The sequence below is a fragment of the Excalfactoria chinensis genome, chromosome 4, assembly GCF_039878825.1.
Source record: "Excalfactoria chinensis isolate bCotChi1 chromosome 4, bCotChi1.hap2, whole genome shotgun sequence".
Taxonomy (NCBI): Eukaryota; Metazoa; Chordata; class Aves; order Galliformes; family Phasianidae; genus Excalfactoria; species Excalfactoria chinensis.
In genome coordinates, this window is record NC_092828.1 from 35,627,028 (window position 1) to 35,650,795 (window position 23,768).

A 23,768-nucleotide genomic window follows, 5' to 3' on the forward strand; every position below is an offset into this window, starting at 1 on the left:
CATCAGTTCATTGTCCCACACAGTCTCAAGCACTGTGCCACAAGCTCCAGATACTCTTCCATGAGGCTTCAAATGGACATCTTGTCGTTTGCACCTAGATGATCCCCATGCTCAGTGCCACCAGTATATCATGACAACCTTGTTAGTGTTGCAGGGAGCTGTAAGTGCACTCTGTTCAGCTGCCCATTATATTCACATTTTTTTTGGTGCCTACAAAGCATTATGCTAGCCTGCAACAGAACCTCACATCTGCAGTAATAAAAGCACAACTCCCTGGCTGCTCAGCCAGGTACATATTGCTACAACTTAAAAATATACACACAAATGAATCCACCTGATGTCCTCTGAAACTATTCCCCATGTTTTCCTGGGAAGCAATTTTATGCAATATTTGCCCCTTCCCAAACCTCACCCCCCCAAAATTTTCTGTAACAGCCGCACAACCGCGTCACTCATAGTCTTCAATCCCTCCTACTCACTACTCTTCATGGTTACACCATCTGAACTCAGCTGAGACAACTAAAGCAGGACCATACATCTGATGTTTTTTTCCTAGCCCATTCATATTTCCAGACTTCATTCTGTTGAATGAGTCCTTTCAGATTCATGGCTTCACTTCTGTGCCAGTTGCTGGCATCATCTCATCGTAACTTTAAAGGCACAGCTCATTACAGCTGAGAATAAAAAGATAAATAAATTACTTTGGGCAGTCAAACTAAGTTTCTTCAAGCTGTTTCACATGTAACTGATCTGAAATTAACAGATAACCACTGATAAATACTCTCAGTTCAGGAAGTCAGCTTGGTTATCTTCTCAGCTGACTGGTAAATCTTCTGATGAAGTTCGCTATGCAATTCTAGTAACATCAAATAGGAATGAACAGACAAGCCAGGAGGAGAGCATGGCTGTTCTTAACACCCTGAGAAAACCATTGTTTCAATAGGCACTAACAATAGAGCTTACGAAGATCTACAATAACCATTTTTGTTTTGTTTATACTTAACTGTAAGCACAAATTACGTTGAAACTTCTATTTTACTTGTTGATTTTGACTTGCTCAGTAGACATCCCACCTATTCAACACAACTGACAGTAACATTATGACCCAAACTAATGAATTTCCTGTGTGCCACCCCACTGTGACTTCAGACATGCCACACATGACATTATTTTATTCATACTTCTCTTTTACCATGATATCATTTCCTCTCTTTTAACTCTTTCTGTAGGGAAAATAAATAAATAAATAAATAAATAAATAAAAATAAAACCATCAACCTTTTAAATCACATCTCTCAGGATGACAGTAGCAGCTGGAACCTCTAACATGACTGAAAATTAATCACTAGAAATGCCCGTGTAAGGTTATACAAATCTTTAAACAAAAGTAGACTCCAAATTCATAGTAGATGCTCCAAGAAATGCCAAAATGGAGTTTTAATGAAAAAAGTTAATACAGCCATTTGTGGACATAATTTTTATCAAACAACAGAACAAACAGGTAAGACAAAACAAACATACAATACCTGGAAGCTTTGTAAAACAGCTGTCACCTTTGCTGTTGAAATACATTACTGAAATTAGCAGTACAAAAAATAAAAAAAAGCTTAAAATAAAGTGCTTTTTACAGATATGTCAAACCGTATGGTTATCATCAGCCAGATATATTTGGCATCAGCTGAGGAAAGCTGCCATAACTGACCTTTCTGAGCCCCTGTTCTTCAGGGCAGGGAACTTAACTAAAGACCTGTTTCCTGAAAGACAAACTAAGACAGAAAAGCAAAGGCAATCACAGTTGTAATCACAGGCAAAAACTGCTGCAGCTGTTCACCAGCATTATTCAAAGGTAACGCAAAAGGGCACCTTTGTATGACTGAAACAGCAACTGACTTCACTCATCCTGTTTTACCCAGACACGGCTCTCTGATATCGGCATTTTATCTAATACATGAGTTAGACTGAGTAAGAGCGCTCTTAATTCCTAGCTGTCAGATCAAGCTGGGAATCTTCCTCTATAACTGTAGTTAAGTATGTCATATACAATATAATAAATAAAGAGTACATCACAAACCAGCATCAGAATGCATTACCCAAATATTTGTAAATATTACATAAGGACCAGTTTAGTTCCGATCGATTCATGAGAAATTTAAATCTCAACTGACAGTGAAACATAAGCAGCAATAAAGAAACTTAAAAGTCACCATCAAGGCAGCACCAAGGTCTATCGAAAGTGAGAGGTGACAAAAAAGCACCAACATCTCACAGGTTATTAAAGGATCCAGCCTGATCTCTGGAGCTGCAAATTACATATTTTGAAAGCATTACTTGTGGAATCAGATCACACTTTTTCTCCAGTCCCACATTCATAAGAATCCTTTGATTTTCCAGTCTCACAGTTTGACACAGTGATAGCAAGTTTGGTTTTTGTTTTTGGGGTGTTTTTTGTTTGTTTGTTTGCTTATTTACTTATTTACTGGGGGGGAGGGAGGGCTTGTTGTTGCTTTTGCTTTGTTTTTGACTAATAATTTATATGGATTTCAACTCTGTAATACCAGCCCTGTTCTTCCACAGTAATTAACATGCTTAGAAGATGAAGGACAGACAGTTTGCGCTTCAGATAAACATCTAGTCAAAAGACAGTATTATTCAACTGAAGGTCTTATGTAGAGTCCAACAAGTTCTGGGACTGGCCCTTATACACCCCTGGGAAGTGGCAACAACTCCAACCCAGAAGCTATTTGTCAAAGCATGACTAAGTGTAAACACTGAGTTCATCTACAGATCACACCCCTGTAGGCCACTGATTTGTACAGCACTTTGAAGTTCCACATTCTTCAGTAGAAATAATGCATGTTACGGGGCAATACACTGGAATTTAATTTTGTACCCAAGAAGTAACCTGTAAAAAACAGCACATTGGTTATGCAAGCATTGTTAATTTCTAATATGCTTCCTGTTAATAACATTCACACGCAAGTGTGTCCAAATCTCATCACAACCAAATTATTGCTGACCCTCTCTCCCTGCAAAACAGTATTTCATCTCAGTCTTTCCCTGAACTCAGATCTGAAGTCTCACGATCCTCAGAGCTACACAGACAATACATCATATAGACAATGTTGGACCTATGTGAGCTTCCCAAGCTGTCCATCGAAGGCGTGCACTCTCTCTATAGTGCTTCTCTTCTGGCATTCAGCTGAATACAGTCCAGCAGCATGCCAGCATCTGGACAGAATAAACTGGCAAGCAACTGTTTTTTGTTCTACCTAAAGCAAAGGGCAAGGCAAGCCCTAAATTAACTTAGGAAGAAAATTTTTTTCCTTGAATTCACAGTAACATTTTTCCAAAGCTTTTTCTTCATCCTTATAAAATATATTACAATTTCTGAATTACTATTCCAGCATTACTATAATCAAAATATTTTCCCCCTTTCATTTCAGCATGCAAATTAGAGAACTATTTTAAATGGCATGTTCAAAGTTTTATAAAAAGAACATTTTATTCCATTCTCAAAGCATTTGTAATGCTACTGAGTGCTTGCAGAACGCACAGGAAGCTCAGAGCTGAACAAAGTGAGGTGCCTTTTCAAATTCCTTTTTGAAGACGGTTGATCACAGAACTTCACTTCAATGTTGCCATCACTGAATGCCTCTCTTCTGGACTCATCTGAGTCAGTGAGAACTCTCTGAGAATCACTTGCCTTTTGCCGCCTCATAGTAATCCCTGAGTTCCCAAGTTGCCTGGTTGGAGATGTATTTTCTTTGACAATGCAGAAGCAGATGGCAGAAAGAAAATTTTTCTTGAAGTTCTCATTCATGAAAGCATACACAATAGGGTTGCAAATAGAATTGAAGAATCCTATGATTTGAACGATTGCAAAGATCATTTTGATCGTCACATCGTCATACTGCTTTTCAAAGTTACCTGAAAGGAAAAACAAAACATGCTAAAAACACAGACCAGCACCCACTACTTAACCCATACACATGCAGTCTGGCATTAGAAACTTTTGTTTAACGTCAACAGAAGATCTCAGTGGAGCTTATTAATATTTGCAATAGGAATTAATCATCAAGCAAACATCAAGATCTATCTTACCCAACCCATGCATATGCAGTGTATACAAGTAATGAAAGACAGACTAGTCCATAAGGGGAAAACTATTAGCCAAAAAAATTCACTCAGTGGTCATGAAGCAGAAAGCTTCCTATTCCTTAAATGTATGCCATGTTTATTGCTCTGCTGGCTCTGCCTTTCACATCCATATCCAAGTAAGTGTTATAGTAAGTACTATAACATAACAACAAATCCCTGTCTTGGCACCAAACCAGGAATGGATTCTTCACATTATGGAGATCATCTGGACATACCTCACACTTCTTAAATTGGGATCACAGAGGACTTTGAATTCCTTGAATTCAAATACTTGGCCATCAAACTATGGAATAATCAGTATAAAAGATTATATGACAATTAAAGGCCTTGCACCAGCTGAAACAATCCACAAGATTATTTCAGAGAACCTCGTTCACCAAGAATTACAGGTAACCATATCACAAGACAACCCAGACCATTTTAATAGCTACAGCTTTGCATCTTTTATTCTGCCCAAATACAAACATATTTTCTTTTGACCAACTGGCTACAGAATGCTGAGTTGTCTGCTATCATCTTACATGCAGCAGAAGACAAATAAATGTCTGCTGCATTTGGAGAGTACAACAGTTACTACTCTGACAAATAGCCAGCTGCATAGCTTCACATGTTGTCACAGTACTCACGTAAAAGGTGGAAGACAAACAGTGCAAGACCCAAGTGAATTTAGGCAAACAGCAAAAAGAAAAGATAACAAGATGTCATTTCAAAAATAGCATCCAACCCAGAGCACTGGAAAAGTTCAAGTAGATTAGCAGATACAATGGGGATATTAATCCCTGTTGTCCAAGTAGTTATACTTTCAAAATACCTACCTACATCACTAAAACCAGGGCAAGTGAAAGGATAAAAATTTAACATTAGTTTCACTCAAAGCAGCACAAGAACTTACATAGACGCAAGTAGAAGTCTTTATTCAAAGTTACTTGTTCAAGAGATTTTCTACTTGGAAATAACTTTCACCTTGAGGTGAATGAGAATAATTTAACAGAAAAAGAAAATAATTCACAGTGATATGCTCACCACTCTAATATTCAAGTCTGCTATTTCTGGAATCTTGTTATACCTCATAAACCTCCTTTTCAAGACTGGATTATCTGCTGCATAAATTCAAAGGAAAAAAAAAAAAAATAGCAATCTTCTCTTTAAGAACTTATATTTTAATAGACCTGTAGAGATTTCAAGTTCCCTTTCACCCTTTCTCCAACAAAGCCCAGTGGAGTATACAGCAAGACAGAGACACTTTTCATTTTTAATTCATACAGTAGGTAAGATGAGATGTGGGTGACACACAAGGGTATCTAAGACACAAGACAACACTACAGCTGATAATATTTGTTATGCATTTAAATTTTCTGTGAGCACAGCAGAACTGTCTACAATTCAAATTTCAGAGTAATCCATCTGTTGTTGATTATGCAACTCTGTAACAAGACAGTGACCCAGGATTTAGAAGTATAACATTAACCTTTGCTAGCAGAAGGTATATTATATCTGAGCAGCACTAGCCTTTCATCATCTCTAGTTTTACCATGAAGAAAAAAAATAGGAAAGGCTTTATTTTACGAAACATTGCAAATACTCACTGTATTCCATCATCATGTGAATAATGTGGAAAGGGGCCCAACAGACTGCAAAGAGAAACACCACTGTCACCATCATAACAATTGCTCGCTTCTTCTTCCTGAAATTGCATCAAGACATTTCATACTGAATCACTATGAATTGATTTGTAGTTTATATATGTCTCATTAAATTAGATTTGCCAAGATGTTCTGATGATTGCAGATGCAAATAAAACCCTGAAAGAATTATCAGAAGTACATAATTCCCTTTGAAACAAGAACTGCAGCAGCATATAAATGTAGTAAATAAATTACACCTTACATTTCTCTGTCAGGAAAGCAAGGCATTTTGTGGCTGCAGCACCTGATTACAAGGGCGGGGGGAGGAGGGAAGAATTGACAGAGTTGGCAGAGCTACACATGCAACATTCAGACTTGACTGGTAGGCGAATTGCTAGAATGAGAGCATGAAATGCACTTCCTCATGAACATTAAATTCTCAATGTTCTCAAAATCATTTTATTTATATAACTAGATTTACGGATTGCAAGACAGATCTCTCACTTAAACTGAAAAGTTTACACTTGACTGGTAGCAGTAATAGGATCTTCCCTATTTGAAATGCATAATAGGCTAGGGAGTACCCTAAAGTTTATCTTAGCTCATAACTCTCAACATCATAATTCACATCAGATTGCACCCTCTTTCAGTTTTGACTGATAATGGCTTGCTTCCTTAGGTACTTTGTTAGATAAGTGTCTAAGGAATCATTTACTTCCAAGCTGCTTGCCAGTCTTCTCCTTTCTTAAGGTGATAAATTCCTCAATGAACAGACTTATTAGAGGTTTTTATCACATCATCCACCAGATTGATCTGCCAAATTAAGGGCAAAGATGTGAAGTAATATAAAAAGACAGCCCATGTACACTACTAAACAATCAAGTTGTTATAAATGTAAACTAATTTATCTTTTTCTCCAATTGGGTTTTATAACCTTTCAGATAAAGTTACTACCCAGATGGTCTTAAAGAAGTCCAAGAACACTCAGAACTCTTTGAAAGTCATAATAAAATAAACTGTATTAAAGTAATTTTCAAGTGAATTCTGTGTGGGTTCTCCCCCCCCCCCCCCCCCAAGTACCAATTAAATTCATAAAGGGATCATAAAGCAGTGTTTACAGTCTAAAAATTATATAAAGAATTCTCCATAGACCATATGGAAATAACGTAGAAGTTATTTTCCAGCTCATGGCCTACTTCTTTCAAACACGAGGATTTCATCATGTGTAGTACCAGATTTATTGAGACAACTTGACATTCACAGTATGGCAATTCTGCATTTTGATGAAAACTGTCTGCTTAAGTTGCCTTCTTTCCAGTATCTCATTTAAGTAACTAGCCAGCATTAGAAATCTGGGCTATGTCTGTAGACTTTCCCATGAATAAGAAATATTTCTTTGTACTGGTTCTCAAAACGCAACAGAAAAAATAGTTTCCTAAAAGCCAAAGTTTCAAGTGCATTTCATTTTACAAACCTCGATATTTTAGACATTTCACTCCCATGAATGGTTTGAAGAACTGAAGCATCTCCCACTCGTTTCTTAATCCAGAGTTCATAACCAATTTTAGTGTATAAGCAAAGCATCAGTATCAATGGAAAAAGAAAGAGTATAACGAGTATAAAAGTGGTATATATCTTCTGATAAGTTGGACTGGCCCATTCTTCCAAGCAACAGATGTGTACTTTTTCATACAGAAAGTCATATTTAACCTGTAACAAGTATAAAGGAGATGAGTCACTACAGTAACAATCCCAGACATAAAAACAATCAAATATTCCTTGTTCTTATTACAGCAACTGGAATTCATCAGAGAATTTTTCTGAACTGAGAAAATTCTTCCAAGTGCTTTGTTACACCAAGTGTTATATTGATCCAAGTAGGCAAAGAGAGGTCAGGAGGTGATCTGAGTTGCACTCCTCCTCAAAGGTTTTTTACATCAGGATTTTCAAAAGAAATCTTTGCTATGTATTTTGCAAGTAGAGACCAGTATCTAGACACTTCACCTACTACTGCATTTTAAAAAATAACAACAAAATAAACTGGTAAACATTTAGACTCACAAGCAGCAGTTTCTGACAAGCCATTTCTCCCCCAGATAAATACAGTATCATCTTAAACTATGATGGGCAGTGAATTATACTTTCAACTTGACACAATTCTTTAAAATCTTGGAGAAGAATAGGCTGTGCTGAAATACAAAATTAAGCCCCACAGCTGCTGCTTCTGTGTCTCCTAAAAAAAGAAAAGTAAGCTACAGGGCAAATCTCAAAGGCAATTAATACTTTTTGATAAAAACAGGGAGGGTAGACATGACTAGTCCCTGCTCGCAGTCTTTCTTGTGGTACACGTGAGACTTAATTATTCCTTTTTTTTCCATGCTTGCACACAGAACAAAAGCTCTAATTTTTGTTATTCCCCTCTTAAATTTCTCAGGAGTTTAGTCAATCTCATTGTTAAATGTGCAAAAAGATCCTGGAATTACTGAGTTGAAAACATGAATTGCCATTTCACCTAACATACCTCAAGCCGCTGCACATGCCACATAGGTGACCCAACAATAACGGCCAGCAACCAGACTATGCCTGTAAACAAATACATATTTTAACAAGCAGCATAAATTTTGGAATTAATGGTTTTACAGCTTCATCTTTAAAAGCCAAAGTAAACTATTGAAAAGCATTTTTAAATATGAGACATTACAGTCAACATTCACATGTATAACAACATGATCTTCCATTCAATTTTTCCCAAAAATGCCTTCATTTATCAGTATCCACATACAAAGGAAAATTTATTTGTAGGAGCAGCATTATCTGTATTTTCTTAGTGTTAAAATGTAAGGATTATTTATACCTATGACAGTACTTCAGCAGCACTCACACATTTTGAATCTCTTCTCATCAAATAAATAAATGGCTGCCAGAGGTTTAAGAGTCTCAGTTAAGTAAACATTTAACTTCACATTCTAGATTTATTGTCAGGATTTTGGGAAGTAGTTACTCTATGCATAGGCACTTTCCCTGAGTTATTTTATAAACATCAGCATTATCTCTGTCTCTCAATCACTTGTCTTACCAAAGCATTCTGCTCATCGCGCTATCTGCACCAGCTACACTCTATGCACACAGTTACTGAAGACACCTAAGATCTTACCAAGCATCGTGAAAGCCCTTTTATTGGTGTACTGCCATTTCATTTTTAGTGGATGCACAATTCCCTGGTGTCTTTCCACAGCGATGCAGGTCATTGTAAGAATCTCAGTTACAATGGCAGTGGATTGAACAAATGGTACCATCTTGCAAGCAAAGGCACCTATAATAGTCAGAAGGTAAAACATGCAACTGCTGCAGATCATGGTAAAATAATAGTTAACAGTAGTCTTGTTACTAAAGTACTGTCAAGCAAAAGCAAAAGCATAAGCAACACATCAAGTGCAGTTTTCAATAGTCATAGTGTTGTGTGCTACACCTGTGAAAACAAGCATTCTAAGGACATACTAACGCCTACTGTTCCCACTCTACTCTGTGCTGGTGCAGCCTCACCTTGAGCACTATGTATGTTTTTGGATGCAACAAGAAGACATAAAACTTCTAGGGAGCAACCAAAGAAGGGCTACGAAGATGGGGAAGGATCCAGAGGGCAAGACATCTGAAGGGCAGCTGAGTTTCCTTGGTTTGTTCAGCTCAGACGAGAGGAGAATGAGACTGAGGAGCAGCCTCATGGCGGCCTACAGCTCCTCACAAGGGGAGCAGAGGATCAGGTGCTGATCTCTGCTCTCTGGTGACAGTGACAGGACCCCCAAGGGAACAGCGTGGAGCTGCAACAGGAGAGGGTCAGGTTGGGTGTTAGGAAAAGGTTCTTTGCCAGAGGGTGACTGGGCACTGGAACAGGCTGCCCAGGGCAGAGGTCATGGCCCCAGTTCCTCCAGAGTTCAAGAAGCATTTTTGGGCAATGCTCTCAGACATAACATTTAAATTCTGGGTGGCCCTGACTGGTGCCCGGAGTTGGACTTGTTGATCTCTGTGGGTTCCTTTCAACTCCGAATATTCTACAGTTCTACATTCGCTTGCTCTAAATCAGCCCTCCTATTCTGCTTTTGTTCACCATTTACTCTCAAATGTGCTAGGAATACTATCTTTTACTTTCACACAGCTTTTATAAGGTCACTTCTTTAGACATAACTTTTCTATTGCAAAATATTCTTTCTGTTCATTTAAATGCAGTACTAAGTACTGCAGCATCATTTTGCCAAGCATTACATTATAAGTCCTCTGTCTAGGCAAAACAGATGGAAAAAATAACCTCTTCCATTCTTCAAATCATCATTTTTTCCTGATTAAAACATAATGTTAATGGCACTGTCCAAATTAAATGCTGTATTTTGATAATTGCATATGTTCCCACTGTGGGATGCTGTATTTATTTAGAGCTAAGCACATATCCTCAGATTTCACTGCTGCTACAGCTTCCAAAAAATACTTATTTACTTCTTAATATGTCATTAGTCATTCTCCATTACTCATCCTCAAGTCCCAGCCATCCCAAAAATTAATCTTCGTCAAAAATGTTGTCTTAATGTCTTTCCCAATCTTCTTCCTATTTACACATTTTCTGTTTGTTTTTCTCAAGATCACTTTCTATTTCTGCATTCCCAAAGTTCCTTTACATCCTTATGATTCAGTGTCAGCTACTCACTTCAGGAACAGCTGCATCTATTTCCTTTACTTGCTCATTAACTACACCTTATTCATATATAATTGATAAACCTAGTGCAATTCTGCAGTTCTGTGATTCCCTATGAGCACCACAGTCAGTGAGATGCGCTCAAAGACTTGGCTTAAATTATATATATATATATGTATATATACATATATATATGTATGTATGTATGTATATATATGTATATATATATGTATGTATATATATGTGTGTGTGTATATATATATGTATATATATATATATATATATATATATACACTGTGAAGAGGAAAAGTATTAGAAATAGCATGGCCAGCAGGAGCAGAGAGGTAATCATCCCTCTGTACTCAGCACTGGTGAGGCCATACCCTGAGTATTGTGTTCAGTTTTGGGCCCCTCACTACAAGACCCTGAGGCCCTGGAGGGTATCCAGAGAAGGGCAGTGAAACTGGTGAGGGATCTGGAGTACAAGCCTTATGAGGCTGAGGGAGCTGGGGTTGTTTAGCCTGGAGAAGAGGAGGCTCAAGGGAGACCTCATTGCACTCTACAACTTCCTGAAGAGAGGTTGTGATGAGGAGGGGTTTGACCTCTTCTTCTCTCAGGCAACAAACAGTACCCAAGGAAATGGCCACAAGTTGTACCAGAGGAGGTTTAGATTAGACATAAGGAAAAACTTTTTCTCTTAGAGAGCGGTCAGGCACCGGAATGGCCTGCCCAGGAAGGTGGTGGAGTCACCATCCCTGGCAGCATTCAAGAGGCATCTGGAGGAGGAGCTACAAGATATGGTTTATTGGCTTGTGGTAGCAATGGTAAAGGGTAGACGGTTAGAATACATGATCTTGTAGGTCCTTTCTGACCTTGTGATTCTATGATTCTGATTTCTAGCCTCTGAGAACAAATTCACAGGAACAGATGAACTGAACTAAAGTAACTAATTCTTAAAAAAGCAGTAAAAAGATACTTCTCATGGCAGATAAACAGCTGAAATAGAAACACTCGCTCAGCCACATGGCTCACATTCCAGTTCCTTCATGGACTGAATTTTTTCAGCCAAAGCAAAATAACAGCTACATGCATCTCTGGAACCCTAAAAAATTTTTCTAATGCACAGTAGTTAAAAGTTACTAAAAAAGCCTCTGCATATCAGTAGTAAAAACTGAACAGTGTTCCAACACCAAGGCTTCTCATGCCATTAAGGCAAGGGTCTCTAAACACCAACTTGCACTAATACCACCACAACATTTTAAGGCTCTTCTGCATGCCTTGAATTGTCACTTGCTATACAAAAGCTTCCCGCCTTCGGAAGCTATTAGATACTCTGGTGTTTCACATGTAAAGCTTCACCAGATTTATGTAACAGTAAGAATAAAATCCCCTCTAGTTTGCAAGAGTATTAGGGTCATCCACTTCAATGGAAATCTGATGTCAGAACTGAGATCCAGCTCCAGGGTCCTTAATTTCATTTGAATTGGATTCAATTTTTTTGTAATAACCTATTCTGTCAAATTTAATGTCCCCAAAATGCTTCCATATAAAGCCTGTTCTTATTTTTTCTAAACTTTCATTATATTATTTACAAATAGATAGCAGACATTCCAAACTGCTTGATGACAGATGAAGATTTTCTGCAAGTCTTTTAATACATCAAATTATATCGCTTATGTTTTTGTGCTACAGACACTAACAACTTTCGTATGCAAGAGAAATGACAATTACACATTTTTAAATGAGGTGATTATTTCAGAACAGTGGCAGTTGGGTTGTGATGGGTGGGAGCAGAGGAAAAGGAGAAAGACAATCTGGAGTCATTATTTTAATACACTAGATATGTCCATGCAACACCAGTTGCTCCAGGAATATTCTGAAATAGAATATCAACATGGAGACAAACTCTTCAGCAGATCTTTCTAAAATACTGTTTCCAAATCCATAAACCCTAAATCAATTTTTCTCTTAACAGAGATCTTGCTGCTGTCAAGTAGATTTACTGAAAGGACTTTGCACAGCTATGGAAGTCCAAGTGTGATTTAATGGGAGGGGGAAATCATAGAATCACCAAGGTTGGAAAAGACCTAAAAAATCATCCAGTCCAACCACTCACCTATTACCAATAGCTCCCACTAAACCATGCCCCCTCAACACAACATCCAATTGAATTAGATAAAAACCCAGAAGATTCCAATCTTGAGAACTTCCAAGTCTGAAGACAGTACAACCTTCTTCCTCTGACTGCAGTCACAGGGAAAAATCTTACTTATATTCAGACTGACTTCCTTCTTTCAGTCAAAGACTATTTTCATGCAACATTGTGCAGTCTGACTGCAGCTTCTCAGCAACATATTTGAACACACAGAAAGCAGCAATCAGGTCACTCCAAAACTCTTCTCCAGGCTGAACAAGCCCTATTTCCTCAACTTTTCCACCTACCAAGGTACTCCCTACTCTGACATTTAAATGGCCCTCTGCTGAATTCATATCAGAATATTGGTATCTTTCTTATATTCATTCAGAAATGAATATTCTAAATACATTGATTTGATGGATCAAGTCAGATGAGGTAGATTTTACAGCACCTAAGTCTTCTCATAATGCAGATGATGCATCTTACTCCTTTACCGAGTAACGGATGTAATCACTAAACAACTGAAATGCAAAAGAGGGTGCATGGAATCCTTGCTTTCCAACTTCAGGAAGAAAGCCTTATCAAAAGGGTCCCAGATACCGTTTGGATGTGGTACTCAGGGATACGATTTAGTGGAGGGTTTTTAGAGTTAGGGTACTGGTTGGGCTGCGGTTGGACTTGATGATCTTCAAGGTCTTCTCCAGCCTGGGTAATTCTATGACTCTATGATTCTACCCTCAGGTACGACAGTTTGGGGGACTTTCTCTGAGAGTGGCATTAATTTCACTTGGCACTAAAGGTAGCTTTAATAAGTTTATGAAAAGCTTAATCATCCACCTTATTTCCAAGCTAAGCATCACTGTTTTTGCTAAACATTTATCTGTAGCCTTTCAATCACTGAAAACAAAACATACCAAGTAGTCATTATTTGCCTTTCAAATACATGAAGTGCAAAAAGAAAGCAGACAGTGCAGTCAGAATATATTGTTCCAGCAGAATTCTAAAAATAAAGGACTACTTGACATAACAGCCTCATATCCTTGCCCATCTACACAAACTGCTCTGCTTCACTGTGTATTTATTCTGTTAATTGACCAAAATTGGCTGTCTTCTATCAGGACTTATACTGATAGATCACCTGGTAAACACAGGAAAAGAGAGTAAAAGAGGAAAAACCTGAAAAGATAAAATCAGCTATTTTCCTTTTCTTTGCATGCCATCCTTCAGTTAAGGAGATTTCTAGCTATTTTCAGAGGATAAGGAATGTGTTTCCACTTCTTCCTCTGGTCCTTTTTAGAAGCCTGGCTAGACCCTCACTTAAACTGAAGGTTCTTGAACTGAAGACATTTAAGCCTGACTCCAAAACCTGTGCAAACATCAGCTACCTGAGGCTATTAACATAAAGTAAGTCAAGCTCAGGATCTATAAAGTCAGAACTCAATAAAAAGATTGGCATTGCCTATTTCAAGCACACAGCCAGACCTATTTCAGGTCTTAAAAGCACCTGGAACATTCATAAATTATACTGGATAACAGGATAACTGCTCCTATACATTAAAAGTTTTTATGATTCCATGCACTGAAGTAGTCTTCTGCTGTAACTGAGAAGCACAAAAATCTTTATTTATTAGATTCTCAGAGGTTTCTGTTTTTGTTTTGTTTGTTTTGTTTCAGCTGTGCCTATACTAAATCTTTCAGAACAGAGTTTTCTTTTAGGTCTTTTGCAAACCATCAAGAGGCCTTAATAATCTGATACACAGCAGAAAATAAAAGAGAAAACTGCTAGGAAAGTATCTCTATTCCTGCCTCCTCATTTTTTGATTAATTCTCCTGCAGTATAGAAAGATGTGAATTTTTTGGAATACTTTCAAACATACATATTTAGGATATTATTGATATCTTTAAATTATCGAAATGCATAACTTTCTACAAGCTAAATCTTTCAGCAAGCCTTCCAATACCTTGATACTGAAGACAGCATTGAAGCATTTAAATACCAGTTATTTCCAATGGAGAAGGAAAATAATTCCCAGAGGATTACTGGGAATGAAAAAAACTAATTGCTTCTTCTTTTCAAGACATTAAGAGGCCCCCCAAAGTATCCCTTATGCACTGACAAAAACTGCATAGTTTATTCAGTCCATTATGAATGCTCCCCAATAACAGCGTATTCAGAAGTCTGTAAATATGAACTGTATGGCCTTAAACAATGTCTTCATTATCACTATCATTGTCTCTGTATCAATGAGTTTACTGTTCCGCCCTGTTTCAAAGATCAATTTTTTTTTTTCTTTAATAAAAGAAAGGCAAAATTCTAAAACTATTCTCCAATAAGAGTTAAATTGTTCCTTCCTCTGTTGAAGTGTTATTCACTAAGCCTTTGCGCTGGAAGTCTTTATCACAGCTAGTAAAATAGCCCTCTCCAGCTTGCCTGATGCAAGCAAGGTATGTTTCCTTGTATTTCATAAATTCACAGCAGAGAACAAGTCTGCTGCAATTATACAGACGATATCCTTAAAAGTACTTCAGACTAGACTGAACAAGGTACATTTTAAATCAATTCTTTGGCATGCAGATATTTTGTATCCTAAGTAGTTAAACTACTAAGAGAAAGGTGATTTGTTGCTCACCTATTACCTAGAGAAGACAATGAACATCTACATTGCTCCAACCAAAAAAAGGTACAAGTCTATCACATGATAGTAGGTCTGCAGTAAATCTGACTATTTATGGTCAATTACAGCCACTAAAGAAATTGTATGGTGGGAACTCACTCATTTAGACCACAAGGTTTGAATAGCCATAGGTGATTTAACAATGAATACCAGAGTTCACAGAATTAAATCTGTGCTATGATTTGAAAGTGTGTACACAAAGTGTGATGGCTGACGAAAGAATTCTTTCTTCACACTGTCTGCTCTCCTTCCTACCAAGGCTCATATTCACCTTCCCACAATGCCTCCAAAACAGGCATCGCACTCTTCAGGCAATCTCCAAACAGCAGTCTATTTTAAAACACAGCAATCAATGAATAAAAACAAATACTAACATGCAAGGATGCATTAAAGCCGTGCAGCAAAACATTGCTGTAAGAGCACCAAACCACCACGGGATACCGTTATCACTTGCAATTGTGGTAGAAAGTAATTCAGATTGGGGTGTTCAGGCAGGGATAGAGGTCAAGGGTATAAATCTTTACTGAAGAGACAAATGGGACTTGCTCTCAGGGAACAAAATGAGGCATGATAAGGAGTCTCAATTCACACAATATAAGATAGCAATTGCTAAGTGCTTCTATCGAGAATACACTAATGACCTCACAACTAATCATAACAATAAACTACATAAAATTGCACTAGCCAATCCATCCACATCCTTCAACTTGCTTACTATGCTTAATCAATGCAACAAACATTTTATATCAATCATTCTGTTGAATGCTCATACAAATTAATGTGATGCACAGATTGCAGAAATTCCCTGGAAATGTAATTATAAGCTTCCTTATATCAGCACTCTTTTACTGCTCTCATCAAATGTCATCCTGCCAATATATTGCAAGCCCATTTTCCCCCTTAACTGAGGCACTGGATAACCCTTTCTGAAACCATCTTTACAGTAAGCCTGGATAAAACTTACATTGGAAACTTAAACAAAAAGCTTAAAAAAAAATAAAATAAAATAAAAGGAGCCTCTGGTATCTGCCTGGTTTCACTATCAAGTATTATCCGAGTGAGCAGAGTATGAGAACATAATTAAAGTGAAACAGAACAAAGAAGTTTCTTAAGTTACACTGAAGAATAGAAATGAGAGCTTACAGAGATATCTCCAAGTATTAGACACAAGAGGCCCACTGACTTTATTCACTAAGATTTTGTCAGAAAAGAAATTATTCATACCCATACAAAAAAAGAAAAAGAAAAGAAAAAAAAGAAAAAAAAAAAGTATTAATACTACTTAATACAATATGTCTGGTGAAAAACAGAAATGATTCTAAATGCAAAATTAGTTACAACATGCTAATTGGATTTCAAGGAAGCTGCTTTCAACTGCTGCACCAAGGGAAAAAAAAAAGTCTCTAAAAAGACCTCTCCGGCACTTCTTAATACCTTCAGTTAGCATGGGAAGCTATATCTAGCAAAGACAGCTATGTACAGAAGACCCACACCTTCCTGAAACGGTAGCAGTAGAACAGACATGATAACTAAAGGCACGGTTGCCCAATCTATTAGCTTGCCTGGGCCACATGGAGTAAAGAGGAACTGTCCAGGGCTGTATCCACAGAGGTTGCTCCTGAAGTACTGACTCCTAATTACTTCCATGGAAAAAACAACAGATAAAAGAGTACAGTAACACTATTTGATAGAGTAAATTCTCAGCTACAAAACACTATTTTTCAACAGTCTCCAGATTTGCTATGTATTTTCACCAGCAGTGAACAAGAGTCTACATGCCATATGTGTAACAATCTTGCAGCACAGGTGACCTGCTGTTACCACTGCTGAAAAGCGCCACCCACTGCCTCACAGTGCTCACATTTACTGTTTGGCTTTCATAAACGTTCAGCAAGCACCTGTGAATGCCAATGGGTGCCATTGTTTCTACATGGAGGAATTAATTCTACACTTTTGCTTCACATGCACGTCCATATCAGATCCCATTCTGTCAGGCTGCCCCCCTGCTGTACAAAAACAAAATTTAAGGGCATAATGGTGGGAAGGTTTAATCTCTACTACCGCACCTCCAACATCCGCCTCTGGTATCATGGGCTAACATAATAAAGTAGGAGGCATTATTTTCAGAACATCCCTCATAAAAATATACTGCTTTGTTAATGTATACAAGTAACAAAAACTAGTTTTTAATTTATTTTTTAATAAAAAAGGGTGCAACATAAAACTAGAAAGACATGTGACCTTGCTTTTCTGAAACAAATACATCAGGCTGGTTCAACTGCAGTGGCTGCAATTCTCAATAAGTTCTCAAGGTGTTCAGTAGAGATTTCTGCTGAAATTTTACTATTCCTGTGCTTCATCCTTGAAAACTATTGTTCACAAATAGTCATTCTCCCAAAAGGTGGCAAAGTGAATAAGGTATGACTATGTATTGAGTAATATTTCTGTCTGGTAAGATAGGGTTTATAAAAGACTGGTAAGGAGATATAACCAAATTTTGAATTGCAACTTTATACATTCCACTTGAATAATCTCATGTAATGTATTAATGTCAACTGAAAATGGAGTAGCCTGTAAGTGGGGGGGGTGGGGAGGGAAACAAACAAGAGCAATTCTTTTGTAATGCTGAAGCTTACTTTCAGATTCCTTTATCAAAACAGAAGGCACAGTTGCATTTGTTTTGCTGTTCACAGGACTATGTTCAGCCAATGTAACAAATTCCATAAACTTACTTGCCACAGCTTGAGTTAGTAATTAACTGCACCCTGGTTTCAGCCCAGATGTTGTTTGGTGCTGAGGGGGTAGGCCAGGCCTCATGGTGGGGCAGAGCTGCCACCATTGATGGTATGGGGCAGGGAGCTACTGCACTGAAAGCTGTGCTGGACCACATGCAGCCAGCAGCTTGGATGTAACTGAGCACAGCCATCCCAAATGCTACGGTGCATTCAGTAGTGCTTCAGGTGACCCAGTACTCCCTAGATGATAGGAAAAAACAGCTTTTGCCACCAGTCGTAAGATGCATTCTGATGCATTCTGCATATATGATAAGATATAAAATCCCCAAGATGAAGCACAGTACTAGGTCTACAGTAATCTGATCTTTTTTCCCCCTTATCTTTCACTAAGGGTACTCTACTGCAAAAAATGAAACAAATAGTTCTCCAGTTCAGCAAAGATGCTGCTGTTATACAGCTAACTGCTCCTTTTCAGAAAATAAAGCAACTCTTGTAAAATTTGGCCGGCAGATAAAAGCACAGATTTACCTTTCACAGTGCTGCCATCAGTGTGACCACAAGACCCCACTGCTGTCTCTCACCTACGATCAGAAGAAAGCAAACCCTCAACTGTTCCACTCTGTGCCAAAACCACTCTTTGCTGCTTGCATCAATTCATCTTTTAGTCAAGTTCCAATTTCACCTCCTTTTTACAACTAAATATAGTATCAGTGATCGCTTACGCCAAAGCTGCAATTTTAATTTTCTTTCACATTACTGAGATTGCAGAATTTCTGTTTAAGGGCCTTCTTGAAGTTACAACCTTTTCAGTCACAAAGAAAAAACAAGAAATGGAATAATACACTGTTACTTTCACAGTTCAGTGCTGTTGATTATGTTCTTAACAGATCTGAGAATCAAAAGTGAGACAGATTCACCCATTTTTGGTCAAGATGGTGCTTCTCCCAGTTGCTGCATGTGTTATAACTACATAATAATCAGGCAAAGCACGACACATTCAGTTTCTTGAGACTTCAATCGCTAAATTGTAGGTGAAGTTAGAAATTGTTGAAGAAGGTACTGCAGAAGAAGTCATGCCAGTGCCTTTCAGATCTGTCACAACGGAATGAAATTCTGATAAGCACAAGAGGAATACATGTCAGTTTCTAAAGAGTTTAGACAAACGCTATCTATTACAAAAGAGCGACTCTGCCATTCACAATCTGAATTATTCCACACTGTCAATTATGAACGTTTTCCTTGAAGTCCTACTTTAAACTGCACACACCTGGAGGCTTTTTCAGTGGAAGTCCTTAACCCTTCACTTCAGCGGGAACAAAACAGGAATGATTCTTTCCTGATAGCATCCCCTCACAGAGATAACACTGGATGGCAAAAATGTTAATGGCTACATTAAAGCCGTGGCTGTTTTTACATTCATACCTCTGTATTTGCAGCATAGAGTGACTGCAATTCTGCCCTCACCTCTTCCTAAGTGGGGAAAGAAGATAAATAAGACATATACATACAAAAGTGGAAATAAATAATTCCAACACAAAGGTCAGTACAAAACATACTCGTATCTCAGTACACATTACCTAGGTGCTCATTTTAGTGATTCAAATGCAGATAGATCAAGAAGAGAAGAGATTAAATGTCCAGAAACTCAATGATATTTCTAGTATCAAGAGCGTCAGGATAAAGTACTTTTCCCACCAGAAATACACTACATAGTCAAGTAACCTTTTTCTCAATAGTTGTGAGCTTCAACTACCAGAATAGACGTGTTGCATTCAGACGGATGAGATTAAACTTTCTCAGGCTCGAAAAGGGAAGGCAAAAGGAAAACAGAACCAATAAAACAAGCAAGAAAAAGTCCTCCCAGTCCAGCAGCCTCTGATAATATATAAATGTAATCACCTTTTGTGTTTTACAGTGTGATCCTCAGGAATCAGATGCCCCTGGGGTACCATCATTTCACATTTCATTTGTTTCCCTTCATTCCCTTCCATTCATAGTTAAGGCAAACATCCATTTATTATGTTACTTATTATGCCCTTCCAACATCATGATGTTAGTTAAATCCAATTATCCTAACAGGACAATTGATGCTGACATCAAAGTCAATGGGAACTATGAATCCACTTGTAGCAAAAAAGCTCTAAGATATCAGAGAGTAGACAAAAAGTACAGTGAAACCTGTAAAACAGTATACTTTAAAATATCCAAATACTGAACAATTGAAGATCCGCATGTCAACTATGCTGTGACTTCTAGATTATGTCAAGCATCCTCAATAACATAAAGGGAGACAAGTATCCAGAGCAATATGGGTAAAGCACTTCTTTGCCATATCTGCTGCAATTACACCTCAGGGGGAAGCTTCATGCCACCAAGCTTTCAGCTTTCACTGTCCAGTCTCAAACTGACAGATCAGTATCCTCCCCTACAAAAGAGAAGATTCACAACTCTAATGTTTAGGGGAAGGTATCCCAGTTCAGTCCTTCTCCTTTTGGGTGGGATCCCTTGATGTTTCCAGAAACTTACTGCTGTATTCTTCTCCAAGCAAAGAGAAGTAGTAGTATAAAAGAAGGAAGAGGTGTATAACTGTTTACCTATTATTTCCATTACATACCCATATTAATCTGGGAACTCAGTAGCAATATTAAGATGTGCCATGTTAAAAACAATGGTTCCTTCCCCAAAATCATCTTGTAAGGAAATAAAACAGCTGCAAAAACAGTTTTTCCTCATTGCACTTATTATTAGTTGCACCTGTAGTTTCATATGTATCACTTCTCCTAGAAGCTTCTTGATTTTGAGACCAAACAAACAAATAAATAAATAAATCTTTTCATAGCGCTAGGTATCCACATTTCAAATATCTGCTTTTCAAGTTACCTCTTACCTGCCAGTTCCTATCCTGTATTCTCATCTATTAGATGTACTGAAATTAAATCTTAATGCTCTGAAGATAGCCTCAGTTCAGTACTCCCAGCAGCACAGGCAGACTTGGGAACTGAAATTAATGGAGTGCTTTATGGACACCCTTTTTGTTACAAACATTTCAATCTGCTGTTGGACAAAGACTTTACCTGCCCCTTGTTGCAAAACCATCCCTTTTGTTTTATTTATTTAACACTGTGTTTTAGGACCAAGAAAAAGAAGGTAAATGCCCTCTAACTAACATTACATCACCCCTGTCTTTTAGTCACTTTACTTCTTTGGACCTGGGATGTATTTTAAAGTGCTTGCTAGGTAGGTACCAGAGAGGCCTTACACACAGGTCTAGTGGCAACACAACACAGAATCATTAATGTTGGAAAAGACCACTAAGATCATCCAGCGCAACTTCTAACCCACCCCCACCATGCCCACCACTAGTGACCCTCAGTGCCACACCTAAATGTTTCTTGAATGCCAGGGATGGTGATTCCACCACCTCCCTTTCTGAGAATAAATGCTTCCTAACCCCCAACGTGAACCTCCCCTGGCGCATTGTTACCTGGGGGTAACAGCTACCACAGCCACTTTTCAGGCAGTTGAAGAGAGCCTGAAGTCTGCCCTGAGCCTTCTTTTCTCTAGACTAAGCAACCCCAGCTCCCTCAGCCACTCCATGCAAGACTTGTGTTCCAGATAACAAAATTCCCGAGATAAAACCGTACCTTGAAACTACACGTTACTACAAAGGTAAGTTCTGTCTGTGCTGTCTGAGGAGATGCTCCTATTCCACATCAAGAGTTAGAGTTCTAACTTCAGGTTTTGAAGAAAAATAACACCACCGCATGGCTACTCCACAAGCACCACGCGGGCTTACAAACGCACCGCAACTTCTAAGGAACGCAAGCATGAAAGCGCAGCGCTTTTAACACAACCTGAAGGAGCGGCGTAGCCATTACTTAACTTCACACATAGTCAGCGCTGACAGATAAAACCCCGACCGCGCAGAGCGTGCACGCACCCGAAAACGACCAGCAGCTCAAGTTGTGGAGCGCATTTCCCCCCACCCTCCACCCCGAGCGTGCCGAGGGCTCGGGAGCAGCACAACGCCCAGGGCTCGGGAGCGGCACAGCGCTGCCCACCCCAGGGAGCGCCTCAACCGGGCGGCACAGAACCCGGGGGGCTCACCGCACCCGCCCGGCACGCACCGCCCAGCCACTCGGAGGAGATGTTCTGCAGCATGGTGAAGGGGACGCAGAAGAAGGCGATGAGGAGGTCGCTGAGCGCCAAGGAGCAGATGAAGATGTTGGTGACGGTCCTCATGGCCCTGCTGCGGGTCACCACGTAGAGCACCAGGCAGTTGCCGAAAAGGGCCAGGGCGAAGATGAGCACGCAGATGAGAACGAAGGCCACCTTGGTGCGGCCCGGCAGCTCCGGGACGTACACCAGCGGCTGCAGTCCGTACAAGGCGATGAACTGCTCTCGTGTCACGTTGTTGTCCCGCAGGAGCTGCGCGAACTGCTCCGGGGTGATGTTCAGGGAGCGCATGATGCTCTCGTCCGTCCGTCCGCCCCTCAGCGCGCCCCGTGGCGCCCCGCCATCACGGCCACGCCGCCGCTCCGCCCGGGCGCCAAGAGAAGCGCCCAAAGCCGGGCGCCGCCCGGGGGGGCAAACTTTGAGGCGGAGGCGCCGCCTGCAGGCTCCGCCGCGGCCAGCGCCCCGGGGCGGGGGGAGGCGCGGCAGCCAATCAGCGCGGGGTTGGTTTGAGGCAGGCGGCGGTCCGTTCTGCCCCGGAGAGACCGGCTGTACCGGGTGGGAGCTGGAAGCGCCTGCTCAGCGTCCTGGCGCATCTGCATCAGGCTGACAGAGAAATAAAAGAGCTTACGGTGCTGGTCGGTCCTCGCCTGCTGCTGCCTCGGTGGGTCCCGTTGCTGGTGGCTGGAGCCCATCATGGATAAGGCAATGCAGGTGCTTTATCCACTCTCGGTGTTCAGCTGCCTGACCCTCGTGTGACAGCAATCCCATCTGTCCAGCTATCTGGTAGCTAACTTAGGTAGAGAATAGTCGGAGTTAAGTTCCGGTGGAGAGCATAGATTGAAAACTGCACTGATTTGTCTTATAGCCTTTTTCGCTTTGCCTAGCACACCTTACCCAGTACCATATGTCAATACATTAAATAACAAGAGATTGTTTTTCATCACTCACACCATTAATTATCAAAAAGGATCCTGCGTGGGCAGTAATTTGAGAAAACAGTTCCAGATATGCATCTCTCTCCCTGTAGTGATAAGTGTTTCTTAGGGAGACAGCACTGCCTAGGGAGAGAGCTGCAAAATAGCTTTGCTGCAGAATGGGTGCTCCTTGCCCTTGGTGCCTGTGCCAGAGGAATATAAAACATCACTAAGAGAAGCCTAGCAAAAGCCATCTATTAGTTATTGGGCTGTTGATTTGCTAAGAAACAATCAAGATGGAAGAGTTTACCACCACCAAGTGGATCTCAGCGATATGAATGTTCTCAACAATAGCAAACGTATTTTGTGTTGCATTTGAAAAAATACTTAAGTGTAAATTAGTGGAGAGAAGTTTCCAATTCTTTATTGGAGAATTGTATCCTCCAAATTGCTCTGAAGATCTTTTACGATAATACCTCCACAGGTATTAATTAAGATTCTCTTCATTAGCCCAATGTGAAAGGGCCCTGCCACCCATCTTTGGTACATTTTCCTCTTGAGACCAGTGTATTCAAAACAGGTTCCCACTCTGGCTTTCTAAGCCTTGTTCTGGAGGACAAATGCTCATTAGACAGACTTTGTTCCCAAAATTCAATTTTCTCAG

General features: G+C 39.5%; 1 protein-coding gene across 2 annotated transcripts; it reads right to left on the reverse strand.

Moving 5' to 3' along the window:
- Positions 1-1,405: 1,405 nt before the first annotated feature.
- Positions 1,406-22,573, reverse strand: QRFPR (pyroglutamylated RFamide peptide receptor). 2 transcript variants are annotated; one of them, XM_072335310.1, is made up of 6 exons: positions 22,142-22,573; positions 8,938-9,096; positions 8,305-8,366; positions 7,258-7,493; positions 5,745-5,842; positions 1,406-3,927 (listed from the first exon to the last, which is right to left on the reverse strand). In XM_072335310.1, exons 1-6 carry the CDS (start codon positions 22,479-22,481, stop codon positions 3,530-3,532), a joined length of 1,293 nt encoding a protein of 430 aa, XP_072191411.1. In that variant the 5' UTR covers positions 22,482-22,573; the 3' UTR covers positions 1,406-3,529. The 2 variants fall into 2 exon arrangements, with proteins under 2 accessions (XP_072191411.1, XP_072191412.1); XM_072335311.1 differs by having other exon boundaries at positions 3,792-3,927; positions 5,745-5,789.
- Between the last annotated feature and the right edge of the window lie 1,195 nt (positions 22,574-23,768).

Excerpts from the sequence above, each read along its gene's own strand:
- QRFPR (XM_072335310.1), bottom strand. The coding sequence starts at position 22,481 with ATGCGCTCCCTGAACATCACCCCGGAGCAGTTCGCGCAGCTCCTGCGG. Across the intron at positions 9,097-22,141 it reads CTCCTCCGAGTGGCTGGGCG|GTGCCTTTGCTTGCAAGATG; the intron begins GTGCGTGCCGGG and ends TGACTATTATAG. Across the intron at positions 7,494-8,304 it reads GGCATGTGCAGCGGCTTGAG|GTTAAATATGACTTTCTGTA; the intron begins GTATGTTAGGTG and ends TACTTGTTACAG.